This window comes from Corvus hawaiiensis, chromosome 14 (assembly GCF_020740725.1).
Source record: "Corvus hawaiiensis isolate bCorHaw1 chromosome 14, bCorHaw1.pri.cur, whole genome shotgun sequence".
Lineage (NCBI taxonomy): Eukaryota > Metazoa > Chordata > Aves > Passeriformes > Corvidae > Corvus > Corvus hawaiiensis.
This window is the reverse complement of record NC_063226.1, coordinates 19,029,578-19,042,399: the sequence shown is the minus strand read 5'-3', so window position 1 is coordinate 19,042,399 and position 12,822 is coordinate 19,029,578. Positions and strand designations below refer to the sequence as shown.

Sequence of the window (12,822 nt, the reverse complement as noted above, 5' to 3'; positions counted from 1 at the left end):
TGTGCTGCTGTCCACAGGTGCCTGTGCCAATGTTCCTGCCCACCACACTGGAGAGCACAGAGAAGATTGTGGAGACCATTGAGGAGCTGAAGGTGAAGATCCCCTCCAATCCCCTAGAGGCTGACATCCTGGCCATGGCTGAGATGATTGCAGAGGCTGAGGAACTGGACAAGGCCTCCTCGGACCTGTGTGGTAGGTTCTTCCATGGCTTGGTCTGGTCCAACGGTTGGGATCAAGGGAGGTTTGCCAGCTCTTGGAGCTAAAACACCTGCCAGGATTGTGGCTGTTCCAAAGCCTTTGAAAAGGAAGCAGGGAAGAGCAAGCCCTCAACTTCTGCTGAGGAGGTATCAGAAAGGAAGAGCTGCAGCAAGGAGCAGCATCTGCCACTGTCCCTTTTTGGAGTGCCAGTTTTGTGGCACATGTGCAGCTCTCTTAGTTTATTCAGGTGGCTGTTCAGATACTTCCCTAAAGCAGCTTCTGATTCACAAAACTAGCAGCCCTGGTCTTGCAGGTCTTTTTACTTTACTTTTACTGCATTCCTACAAATCACAGTGATGGGGGTTGTAGCTGGGGAGACAACAACCTTGCAATGTCTTGCTGTCCAGGGAAAGCTGGACAGCCCGGGTGTCGTGAGGCTGCTCTGAGCACGGGGCTTTGCTGCATGCAGGGACCCCAACTTCATTTTTCATCTGTTACAGGGAAAACAGACGTAAGACTTTCCAGAAGGCTGGGTTTATGATGAACTTTTTCATTGCAGATCTGGTGAGTAACCAGAGTGCAGAGGGTCTCCTGGAGGACTGTGATCTGTTTGGACCAGCACGGGACGATGTGTTGGCTATGGCTGTCAAGATGGCAAATGTCCTGGATGAGCCGGGCCAGGACCTGGAGGCTGACTTCCCTAAGAGTAAGAGCTGGGTGAAGCAGGCATGCAGGGCTGCTTGTGCTGAGGGTCCTCCCACTGCCCTCAGCTGTGTGCACTTACCTCCCCATGCCCTCTGACTGACCAGGTGTGAGAGCCCTGCAGTGACTGCTTGCAGCAGGGGTGGGGAGACCACCACTTCTGAAGGAGTGTGTGTTTGTCTAGACTAAACTTACCTTTTGCGAGCGTAAGACCCAGAGAAGAGGGAATGAGAAGCTGATTTTAACAGCACAAAGAGCAGGGCAGCAGCAGTGGTGTGTTTATGAATGATGATTCCACAGGATCCAGCAAGGCGAGAAACCTGGACAAGGCATGGCATCCTGAGAAATGGTAGAATTGCTGAGTGTCCATTAACAGAAGGTGGAAGGAGAGGCAGGGACTGGCAGGAGCACAGCAATGCTGAGGCAGGATGCTAGCAGCAAACAACAGAATTGAGGTGCCTGTGCCAGGCTGTCCACAGTGCTGGCCTAGCACAAGGGAATGAGGAATATTCCTCAGGTTTAAAAAATAAACAAAAAACTGTCAGAGAGGAAAATATGGGTTTCTGGTTATTCTGAGAAAGCTTAGCATTGTCTGCCAGAGCCATATTTCCTTTGTTGGGCCGTGGCTAAAAGTTTGTGCCAGGCAGTGGTAGAGGATGTGAAGTGTTCCCTCTTCATTTTGCTGTAAAAATGAGGCCAGCACAGGGGGCAGGATGAGAAATTTCAGCTGAGCTCTTCTGCCTGTGTTTCCTTTCAGACCCTCTAGACATCAACCCCAGTGTGGATTTCCTCTTTGACTGTGGGCTGGTGGGACCAGATGATGTGTCCACAGAGCAAGATCTGCCTCGAGCTGTCCGGAAGGTGAGTTCTCTGTGGATACTGCCTGCTTAAAGCTCTTGGGCTTTGGAGTGGGAGCTGCCACCTGGGATGTACGAGGTGAAGTGTGCCAGTCTTTTGTGTGCTGGGGAGGTTGTGCCCTCTCCCTTCAAGGCATGGTTGGCTTTCAGGCCACTCCTTGAATGAAAATACTTGCTTGTCACTTCAGAGGAGCTTTGAATGCTACAAGTCATGTGACACCTGGTCTCTTTTCTTGCTTGTGAGCCTCGTAACTAATGAGCCTCGTTGGCTTGGCTGTCAGCAGAAGGGTGCTCTGCTGCCATGGCACTCTGTAGGGAGCTGACAGTCAGCAGGTGTGAGGGGTGGCCAGGACTCCTGCATCTGTCCCAGGTAGGTGGCCAGTCTCACAGAACACCTCTCTGCAGGGGCAGAAGCGCCTGGTGCTCTCTGAAAGCTGTTCCCGGGACTCGATGAGCAGCCAGCCCAGCTGTACAGTCCTCAACTACTCGTACGGTGTGAATGCCTGGAAGTCCTGGGTACAGGCCAAGTATGCAGGGGGAGAGACCAGCAAGGCAGAGGAGCTACGCTTTGGCCGTAAGTGCCTTGTCTGGATGCAGTGGAGTGGCAGAAACCTCCCAGAAGCTGGACCTCGGGGTGTTGAGGTGCTCCTGACCTTGTAGGCTGTTGTCTGAGGCTGCTGTGCTTGTCTCTGCAGCCAAGCCCATGAGGATCAAGGAAGACATCTTGGCCTGCTCAGCAGCTGAGCTCAACTACGGCCTGGCCCAGTTTGTCAAGGAGATAACCAGGCCCAATGGGGAGCGCTATGAACCGGACAGCATCTATTACCTCTGCCTTGGCATCCAGCAGGTGAGGGAGGCCTTGCTGCCCTCAATTTGTCTACAGCCAGACTTGGTGGTCAGATCTGATGAGGGGAGCTTGTACCCTTCATTCTGCCTTCTGGGAACCCAGAGAGGCTGTCTGCACTCCTTCAGTGCCTCAGCCCAGGACAGCCGCCCACCTTGTTTGGTCTTTGTTCTCAAGCCCAGAGGGTAGGGTGGCAGCTATTCTCCAGCCTTGCACCCTTCTTGCACATCTCTGAGGAGGGCTGGGGGATTTCCCCAAACTCATGTTCTTCTTCAGCACCAAGTCTGCTTTGTCATGCCCCAGGGTTTTCCTTGCAGCTCTCAGAAGTGTCTGCCCAGCAGCTCTGGTGGTGCAAGGAGGGGTACTCTGCATGTGTGCCCTGGCTCTCTGGGGAGGGTTTGCATTCCAGGTGCTGCTGTGTTTCTCTTGACTGTGTGTTCTGTCCTTTCTAGTACCTGCTCGAGAACAATCGTATGGTGAATATATTTACAGACCTTTACTACCTGACCTTCGTGCAGGAGCTGAACAAGTCCCTGAGTGGCTGGCAACCCACAATCTTACCAAACAGTATGTGTCTTCAGAGTACCTTCAGTCACCACATATATCCAGTTTGTGCTTGTAGCCTTGGATCCTCTGGCCTGATTGTGCTCCCTGAGCCTCAGCCTTGGCATAGGCAGCGCATTCCTGCTGTGTCTTGAGGTCATACTGACCCAAACCCACTGCAGAGCCAGCGTGGCTTACGCTTGAGCAGCTTCTGTGGCCCACAGTCAGGGTAGCTGGGAGCAGGGCACGTGTGTTTTGTATCCTGGGACAATTTGAATCTTTACAACACTTCACACTGCTGTTTCCACCCTTTGGCAAGGAGGATGCCAAGCCAGGGGGCATACTGGTGGATGTCTTTGTGTTCCCAGCACATGGATGAGCCCTGCACGCTGTGCTAGGCCTTGGCCAAGGTTGCTGTGCTGCTGCCTTGTGAATGGACTTAGAGCTCTGCAGAGGCTTTTCATGATGCTGTGATCTGGGCTGCCTTGCCTGCTGTGTCTTGTCGGTAGTTAGTTCACAGATCCAGCCTCACCTCTGCAGATTGGCTATCCCAGTCAAAGCCATTTGACTCCAGACCTGTGTATCTAGGCAGGAGCTGGCCAGATCTCTCCTGCCTGCTGCTTTTCCTTAATTGCTCACTGAGTGTGGTGGAGCACTGACCTGGCGTTCACTTTTTGGCCAGTTACAGAGACGAGCAGTTAGGATTGATTTGGGTTCTCGCCTGTGGTTTGGCTGTGATCTGGAGAGGCTCATGGCTGGGCAGAGCTCTAGCTCTGCTGATGGCTCTGTAGAAGTAACCTTGTGAAAAAAGAGATGCTGTGAAGCATCAGTCTTTTGCAGTGAGCTTTCCTGGGCAGGCTGAAGGGATTGCCATGAGGCCACTGCTGATGTGACCTGGTTCTCCCTCTGTGTGTTGCAGACACAGTTTTCTCCCGTGTCGAGGAGGAGCACCTCTGGGAGTGCAAACAGCTGGGTGTTTACTCACCCTTCGTGCTTCTCAACACCCTCATGTTCTTCAACACTAAGTTCTTCGGGCTGCAGACAGCAGAGGAGCACATGCAGCTCTCCTTCACCAACGTGGTGCGCCAGTCCCGCAAGTGCACCACGGCCCGTGGCATGACAAAGGTGGTGAGCATCCGCTACTACGCTCCTGCCAAGCAGAAGAAAAGCCGAGGTGGGTCTGGGGGAACATCTCTGTTCCTCCCCCTGTGTCCCCCATCGAGATCCAGCCATGATCCAGCTCTCTCCCCCTCTGCAGATGGCGGCTCTGGAAAACGGAAGCGTGAGGAGGAGGTACCGATGCTGGAGCAGCGGGAGAACAGGATGAATCCCCTCCGATGCCCAGTCAAGTTTTATGAGTTTTATCTCTCCAAATGGTGAGGCTTTCTCTGGAGAAGAGGCATGTGCCATTTTGGGGCCACTTCTCAGTTTTGATGGGACCCTGTGGAGTGACTGCTGCTCTCCAGACATTTGTACATGAGCATGCAGTCTTGCCCAGGCTCTGTGCTGCTTGACTAGATCTTGTTTGAGAGAATGCTTCTCTCTGGCCTCTTCCACTTCTTACCCTTCTCCAGACTGACGGGAATGTGCAGTAGGAGTCCAGTGCTTGGGTGCTTAGGGGCTTTGGCCTTGAACAAGGAGCTGCAGGCTCAGTTTGTCTCCTTATTCTACTGAATGATGAGAGGCTGTGATGAGCTGTGAGCGCCCCTTGCTAAACCTGACATAAGACCAGGCTGTCTGAGCCCCTGAAGCTGATAACGCAGGTCTCACCCTCCTCTCTCTCCACAGTCCCGAGAGCCTGCGGAACCGCAATGATGTGTTCTACCTGCAGCCCGAGCGGTCGTGCATTGCCGAGTCCCCGCTCTGGTACTCAGTGATTCCCATGGACCGCAGCATGCTGGAGAGCATGCTGAACCGCATCCTGGCCGTCAGGGAGATCTACGAGGAGCACAGTCGGCTCAGCAGCATGGAGGATGACATGGACTAAGGGCGAGGTGCTGCTGGACTGGCTGCTCTCCAGCCCTGGACACCTCCTCTTGCTGCTTCCCATTGCAGGGCAGAGGCTACGCAGCATAGGAGGGGATGGTGCTGCAGCAGTGCTGTCCCTGCATCATTACCAGACTTGGACCTCCCATCCTGCTCGTTTCAGGCATCCCCTACGTACATGGCCCCCACACTCAGCTCTGTCTGCAGTTTTGGCTGCTGGGTGAGCCATCTTCCCCAGGGCCAGTTCCCATGGCACAGGAGTGGCAGGGTCCCTGGGGCAGCTCCCCTTGCCCAGCACTGTCTCTCCCCTACCCCCAGCCCTGCCACTACCCCTGTCTCCCAGTGCCCCAGGGCAGGAATTGCACAGGACCAGTGCACCATCAGACCAGCGGCCCCTGAAGCTTTTACTTCCCTCTTCCTTTAGCATTCCCTCACAAGGCTGGAGGTATCAAGGCAGGAACAGTAGCTCTGCTGGTGGGGCAGGACTGTCTTTTTGAACCAGTGGCCGTGGGCCACAAGCAGCCTGAGAGCTGTTGGGTTAGGGGGAGAGCTCTTGTCCCAGGGTGGGAGAGATTTGGGTTGGTTGCAGGGAGGGGATGGAGCTCATGCCAGAACTTGTGGGCAGAGATCTGGCCTTGCCACAAGGGACACCTCCCTTGTGTGCAGCCAGGATGCCTCCCTCTCTTTGGTCAGTGTTTCTGGGTCTGCTGAAAACTGATGGAGATGGGTCTGGGGCAGTGCTACCCCTCTCTCCCCACTGTTCCCTGTCCTGGTGTAAGGACCCTCCCCTGTGCAAGGTACTGTCAGTGGGAACCTCTACTCCAGCTAGGGGCTTAGGCATTTGCTGGCAGAAGCAGAGAGCCCTGCCTGGCCTCCCCCTCCCTCCCACAGCCACAGGCTGCCAGTGCCCTGCCCCAGGCAAGTCTGGCTCCAGTTGTGCCACTCCCTGCTGCCTCCTGCCCCTTCTCGTGTTCTGGTTGGTTTTCTTGAGCTGTACATGGGTCTCCTGTTGAGCCTGTATATATTGTTCTGGGCCCTGGCCTGGGGCCATCTGTTCTCTGTGTCCATGTGGAGAGTGAGCTGCTCACCAGTCTTGTTGTAGTGATGCCAGGGCGGTAGGACTAACCCTGTGTCTCTGGAAACCATTCATTTCAAATAAAGATGTGGAAAACTTTGGCAGCCCCTGGTTTTTCCCCCTGGGCAGGGTGAGCTTTGTAGAACAGGGCCAGTGGCTCAGTGCTGCTGTACACCTTGCTCCTGTCCATCCCAGCCTGTGCTCCTGCACTTCCGACCTTGCCTGGCCCCTGCTGTGCTGCCAGCTCTGGCATGGGGCGATGGCCCCTGCCCCAGTACCCAGTGGTGCCAGCATGGCATGCCTAGCCTGCCCCTGCCCTGTGCCCTGCCCAAAGGGCTGCAGCCCCACCCAACCCTGCAGTGGCCCTGCCCTGGCCATGCAGTGTGGCCGTAGGACGGAGCGCTTGGAGAACAATGCCCCAGTGCCCGTGAGCAGAGCAGGAGTCACGTGTGGTGCAGTAAGTGTTTATTTTCTCTCCCTTCCCAGCTCTGCTCTCAGCCCTGTGCTGAGCAGTGTCCCCAGCTCTCATGCTGGCCATGGGGTCCATGCCTTGGGCCTGGCAGAGACTGGAGACTTAACCACCACTGTGACCACCCATGCATTGCCCATCCCTGACCATCCTAGCAGGCCACATTCACACTGCCAGGTCTGCCGTTCGCATGTCCCTGTGGGACCCACCAGCCACCCCTAGCCATGCACCCGCCTTCTTCAGTGGTGCCAGGCCATGGGGGGGTCTGCCAGCAGCCAGGGGGCTGCCACCCCTGGGCAAGGTGACATAGGTGCCGCCGGGCCCTACAGGGCCACCAGGAGTGGTTAGGATGCGGGACTTGGGGCCCGGCCCCCGCCGGCACTTGGTGAGACCCAGGTGGTAGATCTCCACCAGGTTGAGCAGCAGGGACACACAGGCCACCCCCAGCATGAAGAGGATGAAGATGGTCTTCTCAGTGGGCCGGGAGATGTAGCAGTTGACTGTGTTGGGGCAGGGCCAGCGGCTGCAGGTGTAGAGGGGCTTCAGCTGGAACCCATACAAGGCGTACTGGCCCACAATGAAGCCCACTTCCAGGAGAGCCTTGAAGACAATGTTGCAGATGTATGTCCTCAGGATGGCCCCCTGCATGCACACCCGTGCCTTCGTGTCCCCTGCAGGGAGCTGGGGCTGCCTGGGGCGCTGCCGCCTGGCCCCGCTGCCAGCCCGTGCTGCTGCTTGCTGCTGTGCCTTCTCCTCCAGATGCACCAGGTGCAGGATGTGGCCCAGATACACAAGGCTGGGGGTGGAGACGAAGATGATCTGCAGGACCCAGAAGCGGAGGTGGGAGATGGGGAAGGTGCTGTCATAGCAGGCATTTTGGCAGCCAGGCTGCTGCGTGTCACAGGAGAAGCCAGACAGCTCATCACCCCAGACCCGCTCTGCGGCTGCCCCCAGCACCAGGATGCGGAAGACGAAGAGGACGGTGAGCCAGACCTTCCCCACCACTGTGGAGTGCTCCTGGGCATTCTCCAGCAGCCGGCCCAGCAGGCTCCAGTCCCCCATGGCATGTGCTGTGGTGCCCTGCAAAACAGCCACCCTCCAGACACAGCCGCCCCACGACCCGCCAGAATGCCACCCCACTCCCTGGTTGGGCAGGTGTGCACAGACCAACCCAAGGCTGTCCCTGGAGTGTCCCTGTCCTGTGTCCCAGGGGACCCCCTAACCTGTCACAAGGAGGGCAGGGGGAGCAAAGGCCTCCAGCAGAGAGCTGGGAGCACCATGGGGAACAACCGCGGTGGCGATCCGGCATGGGGACCTCTCACCGTAGATGGTGCGTGGGGCAGAGCCCAGTGCTCCTGCGCCGTCTGCTCCTGTCAGTGGGGTGGATGGGGGATGCTGCAAGGCCCCTTCCCCGCTGGTCCCCAGCTCCTCTGTGGGGTGTGGACAGGTCTGCCTGGTTCCGTCTGTCCGGTCACCCAACAGCGGGCGTGGGGTTATCGGGGCATGAGGCAGCTGCGTGCCCCATTGGCTTTCATTGTGACTGGCACATGAAACAGCCACTGGGGAAACTTTTTCCCTCTATTTTTGGTCTGGGCACTTTTCTAATTATATTCGGGGCTGCAGGGGTTGGTGCTGGGAGAGTGCAAGCCCTTGGACACTGATCAATGCCACCCAGGGGTCACCGGTCCCTGCTGGCTGCCAGGGCAACACAGCCCCAGCTCAGCCCTGGCACTGCAACCCACCAGGGCTTGGGTGCAGGGGTGGACACCCCACACTGACACCACAGCTCCTGGCATGTCCCGGCTGGAGCAGAAAGGAAGGAGGCAGCACCTGAGAATGGATATTTAATGGCCCAAGCTGCTCTCCTGGCCATCTAGGAGAGCCAGACTGGCACCTGGGGGATGCTATCCTTGGGACAGGGACAGTAATAGGCCCATGGGGCGACTGTGGGGCCAGGGCCCCTGCAGTGGTGGCCCTAGCAGGCAGAACAGCGGTCACCCTTCTCCTGCAGCCCAGAGTTGCGGCGCAGCATGTCCTTGAGGGAACCGTCCTGCTCTGTCAGCAGCTGGTTGATCTCATTCTGCTTGTACTCAGAGGAGTGCTTGTGCCCATAGAAGGAGCCCTTCCCCGACGAGGGGTTGGAGTTGTGCTGGCTTCGGCGGGCACAGGCTCGCACCACCAGGTAGATCAGCTCTGCCATGTTGAGGACAATGCAGACACTGGAGGTGACCAGCATGAAGACAGTGAAGATGGTCTTCTCGGTGGGCCGGGAGATGAAGCAGTCGACAGTGTTGGGGCAGGGGTAAGCCTCGCACTTGACCAGCCGCATCATCTGGTAGCCCGGGTAGAGCATGTAGAAGATGTACATGAACACGGCCTCGAAGAGCAGCCTGAAGACCACGCTGCAGACGTATGTCCACCACAGCGACCCCGCTATGCGCATCTTGTGCTTCTTAACCTCTTCCATGTGCTTGGCATCCGCATGCCCTGTCAGAACCAGCAGCTTCTTCTCCTGGTGCTGCTGGTAGGCCACGTGCATGGCAACGAGAAGGGCTGGTGTGGTGACGAGGATGAGCTGCAGGGCCCACAGACGGATGTGGGAGATGGGGAAGAAGTGGTCATAGCAAACGCTGTTGCAGCCAGGCTGCTGGGTGTTGCAGGTGAAGGCGGATTTCTCATCCCCCCAGACGCTCTCGGCTGCCACCACTAACACCATTATCCGGAAGATGAAGATGACAGAGAGCCAGATGCGCCCGATGGCAGTGGAGTGGCGGTTCACCCCGCTCAGCACCGTGTAGAGGCCGGCCCAGTTCATTGTTTCTCACGTCTGCAGGAGAGAGCGGTGAGAGATGGTGTTAGGAACAAGAAGGACACATGGCTGAGAGCCAGCAGGTCCTGGCTCCTCCAGTGGCAACAGCCCCAGGAGGGACCTGGAAGCAACTGGGTGGCAGCCCTGGCGGGTGGAGAGCAGGATGGACAGACAGGAGGATGGACAGACAGGAGGACAGCAGCATGGCTCCTGCTCCTGACATGGCTCAAGGCAGCATTTTGGCCAGAGCAGGTAGGAGTCTGGCTGCCCCAGCAATGCCAGATGCTCCAGTCCTGCCACTCCACACAGGCACAGGGATCCTAACCCACAGCTGCCACAGAGAATGGGGGTGAAGCTCCCACACCTCCGCAGCGACCCCCAGTACCCAGTGCTGACCTCTTTGGCTAGAAACGGACCCAAGGAGCTTCATAGGCTTCACTGCATCAACACCTCCCTTTCTTTGTTCTCCCAAAATCTGCAGGAGCAGGGCCAGGGAGCCCTGAGCTGGGGGGCTCCCCTCATGCAGCCCTGCTCTGCCATCCTCCCAGAGCCATCCTTGCTCGGGGAACACGGGACGAACCCACCCCCAAGCACAGACCCCCGCCCCACCAGAGCCACCCACTGGCACTGAGCAGCCCGGGGAGCTGCTTCCCACCCCCGCATGAGTCTGGGTGGCTGCAACCAGACACCCCCCAGTGTGGAGGGTCCTGGCGACGCGTACCTGCCGGTGAGGAAGGGTCCTCTCAAGCTGCCCCCAGTGGCCCCTCTAAGGTCTCATGCCTCCCGCAGGAGAGCTCTGCTCCGCCTGCCCTCGTCTCTCTCTGCCACTGCCCTGCACTGGAAGTCATATGCTGCTTTATAAACTATTTACATACAATGGGGCCTTTATTGGCCCCTGAACAACACACTTTAGCATTCAGATCTAACGCCCTGACTTCCGCCCACCCTGGCCAAACAAAGTGCCTGTGTGCTGCATTCCCGCTGCTCGGCCCTGCACCCACTCCCACCTCCCCACCACGCCCCGCACCGGCCACGGCCGCAGCCCCGCCAGCCGCGGAGTGCCCGTGGCTCTGCCCGGCGGGACCCACGCCACAGACATCGCCGTGCCGGACAGGCCAGCCAGGGTGTCTGCAGGTCCCTTCCCCAGGAAGCGCGGCCGAGCCCAGCTGCGTGCCCATGCCGCATGGACGGCGCAGGGCACTGGAGCAGGGGTCTGGCACGGAGCACTCGGTGGGCTGCCGTGGGGCTGGGTGGCACTGGGTACCGCTGCTGTGAGTCCTGCCGTGCCCTCAAGGCTCTGGTACCAGCAGCAACGTCTGTGAGGGCATTGGAGCTGCCCCGCGTGTGCCCCGTCCCGTTGGAGACATGGGAGAAAGTCCGGGCGAGTGACGCTGGCTGGGGCTACCCTCACGGCGGGGGCAGCGCTTCTCCCCCGAGACGGACTCACTGACGCTGCCATGCTGGTGGGGACAACAATCCCTGTGCTCGCACACCCTCCGTGCCCCTCAGGGCTGGTATCCTAGACACACCGTGCCCCATCCCTGCAGGGATGGCCCCATGTCCCTTGGGTTTTGTCCCCAGCCTCACGTGGGGAGCAGCATATCCAGTAAACCCTACCAGCTGGGCGCCTTTAGGTTGGCAGGGCAATTAATGCCATCCCAAATTCTACCTCCCCCCCTTAGCCCAAGGTGCGAGCACCCGGAGCTGTGCAAACGGCAGCGGCCAAAGACTGTCCAGGAAAGCTGTGAGGACGCAGCCTGTGCCCACACTGTTCCTCTCCCCACTCCCGCCATGAAGGCCAGCACTGCCGGCTCTACTCTCCCTGGCCCATGGCCGAGCCCTGCTGTGGTCCCCACTCTGGCCCCCCTGGTGCTCCCCAGCTGAAGGACACGCGGCCACCCCTGCAACGGTGCTGTGCCCTCCAGGTTCTCACCTCAACACCAGGACAATCAATGCTCTTTGGGATTGCAGCAGTCTCAGCCTCCAACGCAGCACCCTGGACTTTATACTGCCCCGCAGGCGCGTCACCCACCCCCTCCCAAATAGCCTTGCTCCTTCCACGACTCGTCAAGTAAACACCGCAGGTGTGTCCAGCCTGGCTCACACCCACCCGCATCCCCCACCGCAGCTGAGCATCCCCCGGGGCCAGCCCCGGGGCTACTGCAGCACTGAGGCAGGGCCAGCCCCCCCCGGATGGTCCCCGGGGATATTTCTGGCCGCCGTGGCCCCACTCCCCTGCTGCGAGCATCCTCCCCGCTGCATTCCCTGCAAGCCAGGCACATGCCCCGTGGCGGAGCCCTGCTCTCCACCTGGGGGATGACTTTGGATACCCTCAGCTCCTGGAGCACCTTGATCTGCCGCTGCAGGTTGCCGTCTGGTCCCTGGGGAGCAACCAGTACCCAGATTCAATGTGTAAAAAATGCAGCCGGGAAAAGGCAAACAGCCTTGTCAACGATTAACTCGGCTGGCCCGCTTCAAGGTCCCGCCGCCCAGCACCCCGTGTGGGACGTGGCGACCCTGCCGCTCATCCTGGGCCCCTGGGCTGGACTGCAGGAGCCCGCGCGCCGTCCCTTGCATGAGAGTGACAGTGGTGTCGCAGGAGGACGGCAGGGTGGCACGGTGGAGCGGTTCAGGGCGCCTAGGGGTGCCCCCGCAGCGGGGCGGGGGGAGGGCGGCGGTGGGCAGTGAGATACCGGCGGTGGCCGGTGGTGCAGGGCGGGCTGGGGCCATCGGGGCCACAATCTCAGTCTCCGATAAGCCGCCGCCCCCTGAGTCAGCAGCGCTCGGCGGGGAGCGGGAGCGGCGGCAGCGCCCTGGTCCCGCACCCCCTGGAGGGGTTCTGGGGGTTAGCGGGGGGCATACTGGGGGACACTACGGGAAAGGGGCCAGTGGGGCCAGGCTGGCGGGATCAGGCCGGGTGGGGGGCACTGGGGGGGATCCCGAGGAGGGCAGACTGGTGGGCACTGGGGTGGGCTAAGTGGGACGAAGCACAATGGGAGGTTGGCGCGGGGAGAGGGGGCCCTGAGAGCCGGTCTAGGGGTTTCACTGGAGGGCCCTGGGGGGCAGGCGGGGAGTCACTGGGGACTACTGGGAGCCAGGATAGGGGCGACCGGGGGTCGCTGGGAGCCAGGCGAGGGGTCAGTGGGGGTGGTCGCCGGCCGTGGCACCAGGTGGCGCTGCGGGGCCGGGCCGGGGGCGTCGGGGCCGCACCTGCCGCGGCAGCACCCGGCGGGCTCAGCGTGGGAACCCAGCTAAAACAGAGTAAAAACAGAAAAAGACAAACAGGAAAGAGGAGGAGGAACCCGGGGCGTTGCTGTCCAGCACGGTGCCCGCCCGATG

The 12,822-nt window shown here is 59.4% G+C and overlaps 3 protein-coding genes across 15 annotated transcripts in view; 1 reads left to right on the top strand and 2 right to left on the bottom strand.

Annotated features, from left to right (window-relative positions):
* The window catches only part of ZMYM3 (zinc finger MYM-type containing 3), a 32,909-nt gene extending 26,605 nt beyond the window's left edge, over window positions 1-6,304 (top strand). For 8 of the 9 annotated variants that reach the window (XM_048318670.1, XM_048318665.1, XM_048318663.1 and 5 more), the window contains 8 exons: window positions 18-192; window positions 758-904; window positions 1,658-1,761; window positions 2,163-2,331; window positions 2,453-2,604; window positions 3,054-3,168; window positions 4,064-4,520; window positions 4,933-6,304. In XM_048318670.1, the coding sequence (XP_048174627.1) occupies window positions 18-192; window positions 758-904; window positions 1,658-1,761; window positions 2,163-2,331; window positions 2,453-2,604; window positions 3,054-3,168; window positions 4,064-4,520; window positions 4,933-5,131 (1,518 nt within the window). In that variant the 3' untranslated portion in view covers window positions 5,132-6,304. The remainder of the gene's footprint in view (window positions 1-17; window positions 193-757; window positions 905-1,657; window positions 1,762-2,162; window positions 2,332-2,452; window positions 2,605-3,053; window positions 3,169-4,063; window positions 4,521-4,932) is intronic. The other variant, XM_048318671.1, reaches the window with a different exon arrangement.
* A 349-nt stretch (window positions 6,305-6,653) lies between these two features.
* On the bottom strand, window positions 6,654-8,401 carry LOC125333091 (gap junction alpha-3 protein-like). The gene has a single exon (XM_048318683.1). The coding sequence runs from the start codon at window positions 7,734-7,736 to the stop codon at window positions 6,840-6,842; it is 897 nt and encodes a 298-aa protein (XP_048174640.1). The 5' UTR covers window positions 7,737-8,401; the 3' UTR covers window positions 6,654-6,839.
* A 104-nt stretch (window positions 8,402-8,505) lies between these two features.
* On the bottom strand, window positions 8,506-11,916 carry GJB1 (gap junction protein beta 1). 5 transcript variants are annotated; one of them, XM_048318685.1, is made up of 3 exons: window positions 11,417-11,483; window positions 10,205-10,320; window positions 8,506-9,501 (listed from the first exon to the last, which is right to left on the bottom strand). In XM_048318685.1, the coding sequence occupies exon 3, from the start codon at window positions 9,487-9,489 to the stop codon at window positions 8,650-8,652; it is 840 nt and encodes a 279-aa protein (XP_048174642.1). In that variant the 5' UTR covers window positions 9,490-9,501; window positions 10,205-10,320; window positions 11,417-11,483; the 3' UTR covers window positions 8,506-8,649. The 5 variants fall into 5 exon arrangements, with proteins under 5 accessions (XP_048174642.1, XP_048174644.1, XP_048174645.1 ...); XM_048318687.1 differs by lacking the exons at window positions 10,205-10,320; window positions 11,417-11,483 and adding an exon at window positions 11,832-11,916; XM_048318688.1 differs by lacking the exons at window positions 10,205-10,320; window positions 11,417-11,483 and adding an exon at window positions 11,814-11,901.
* Window positions 11,917-12,822: the final 906 nt, after the last annotated feature.

Excerpts from the sequence above, each read along its gene's own strand:
- LOC125333091 (XM_048318683.1), bottom strand. The coding sequence starts at position 7,736 with ATGGGGGACTGGAGCCTGCTGGGCCGGCTGCTGGAGAATGCCCAGGAG.
- GJB1 (XM_048318687.1), bottom strand. The coding sequence starts at position 9,489 with ATGAACTGGGCCGGCCTCTACACGGTGCTGAGCGGGGTGAACCGCCAC.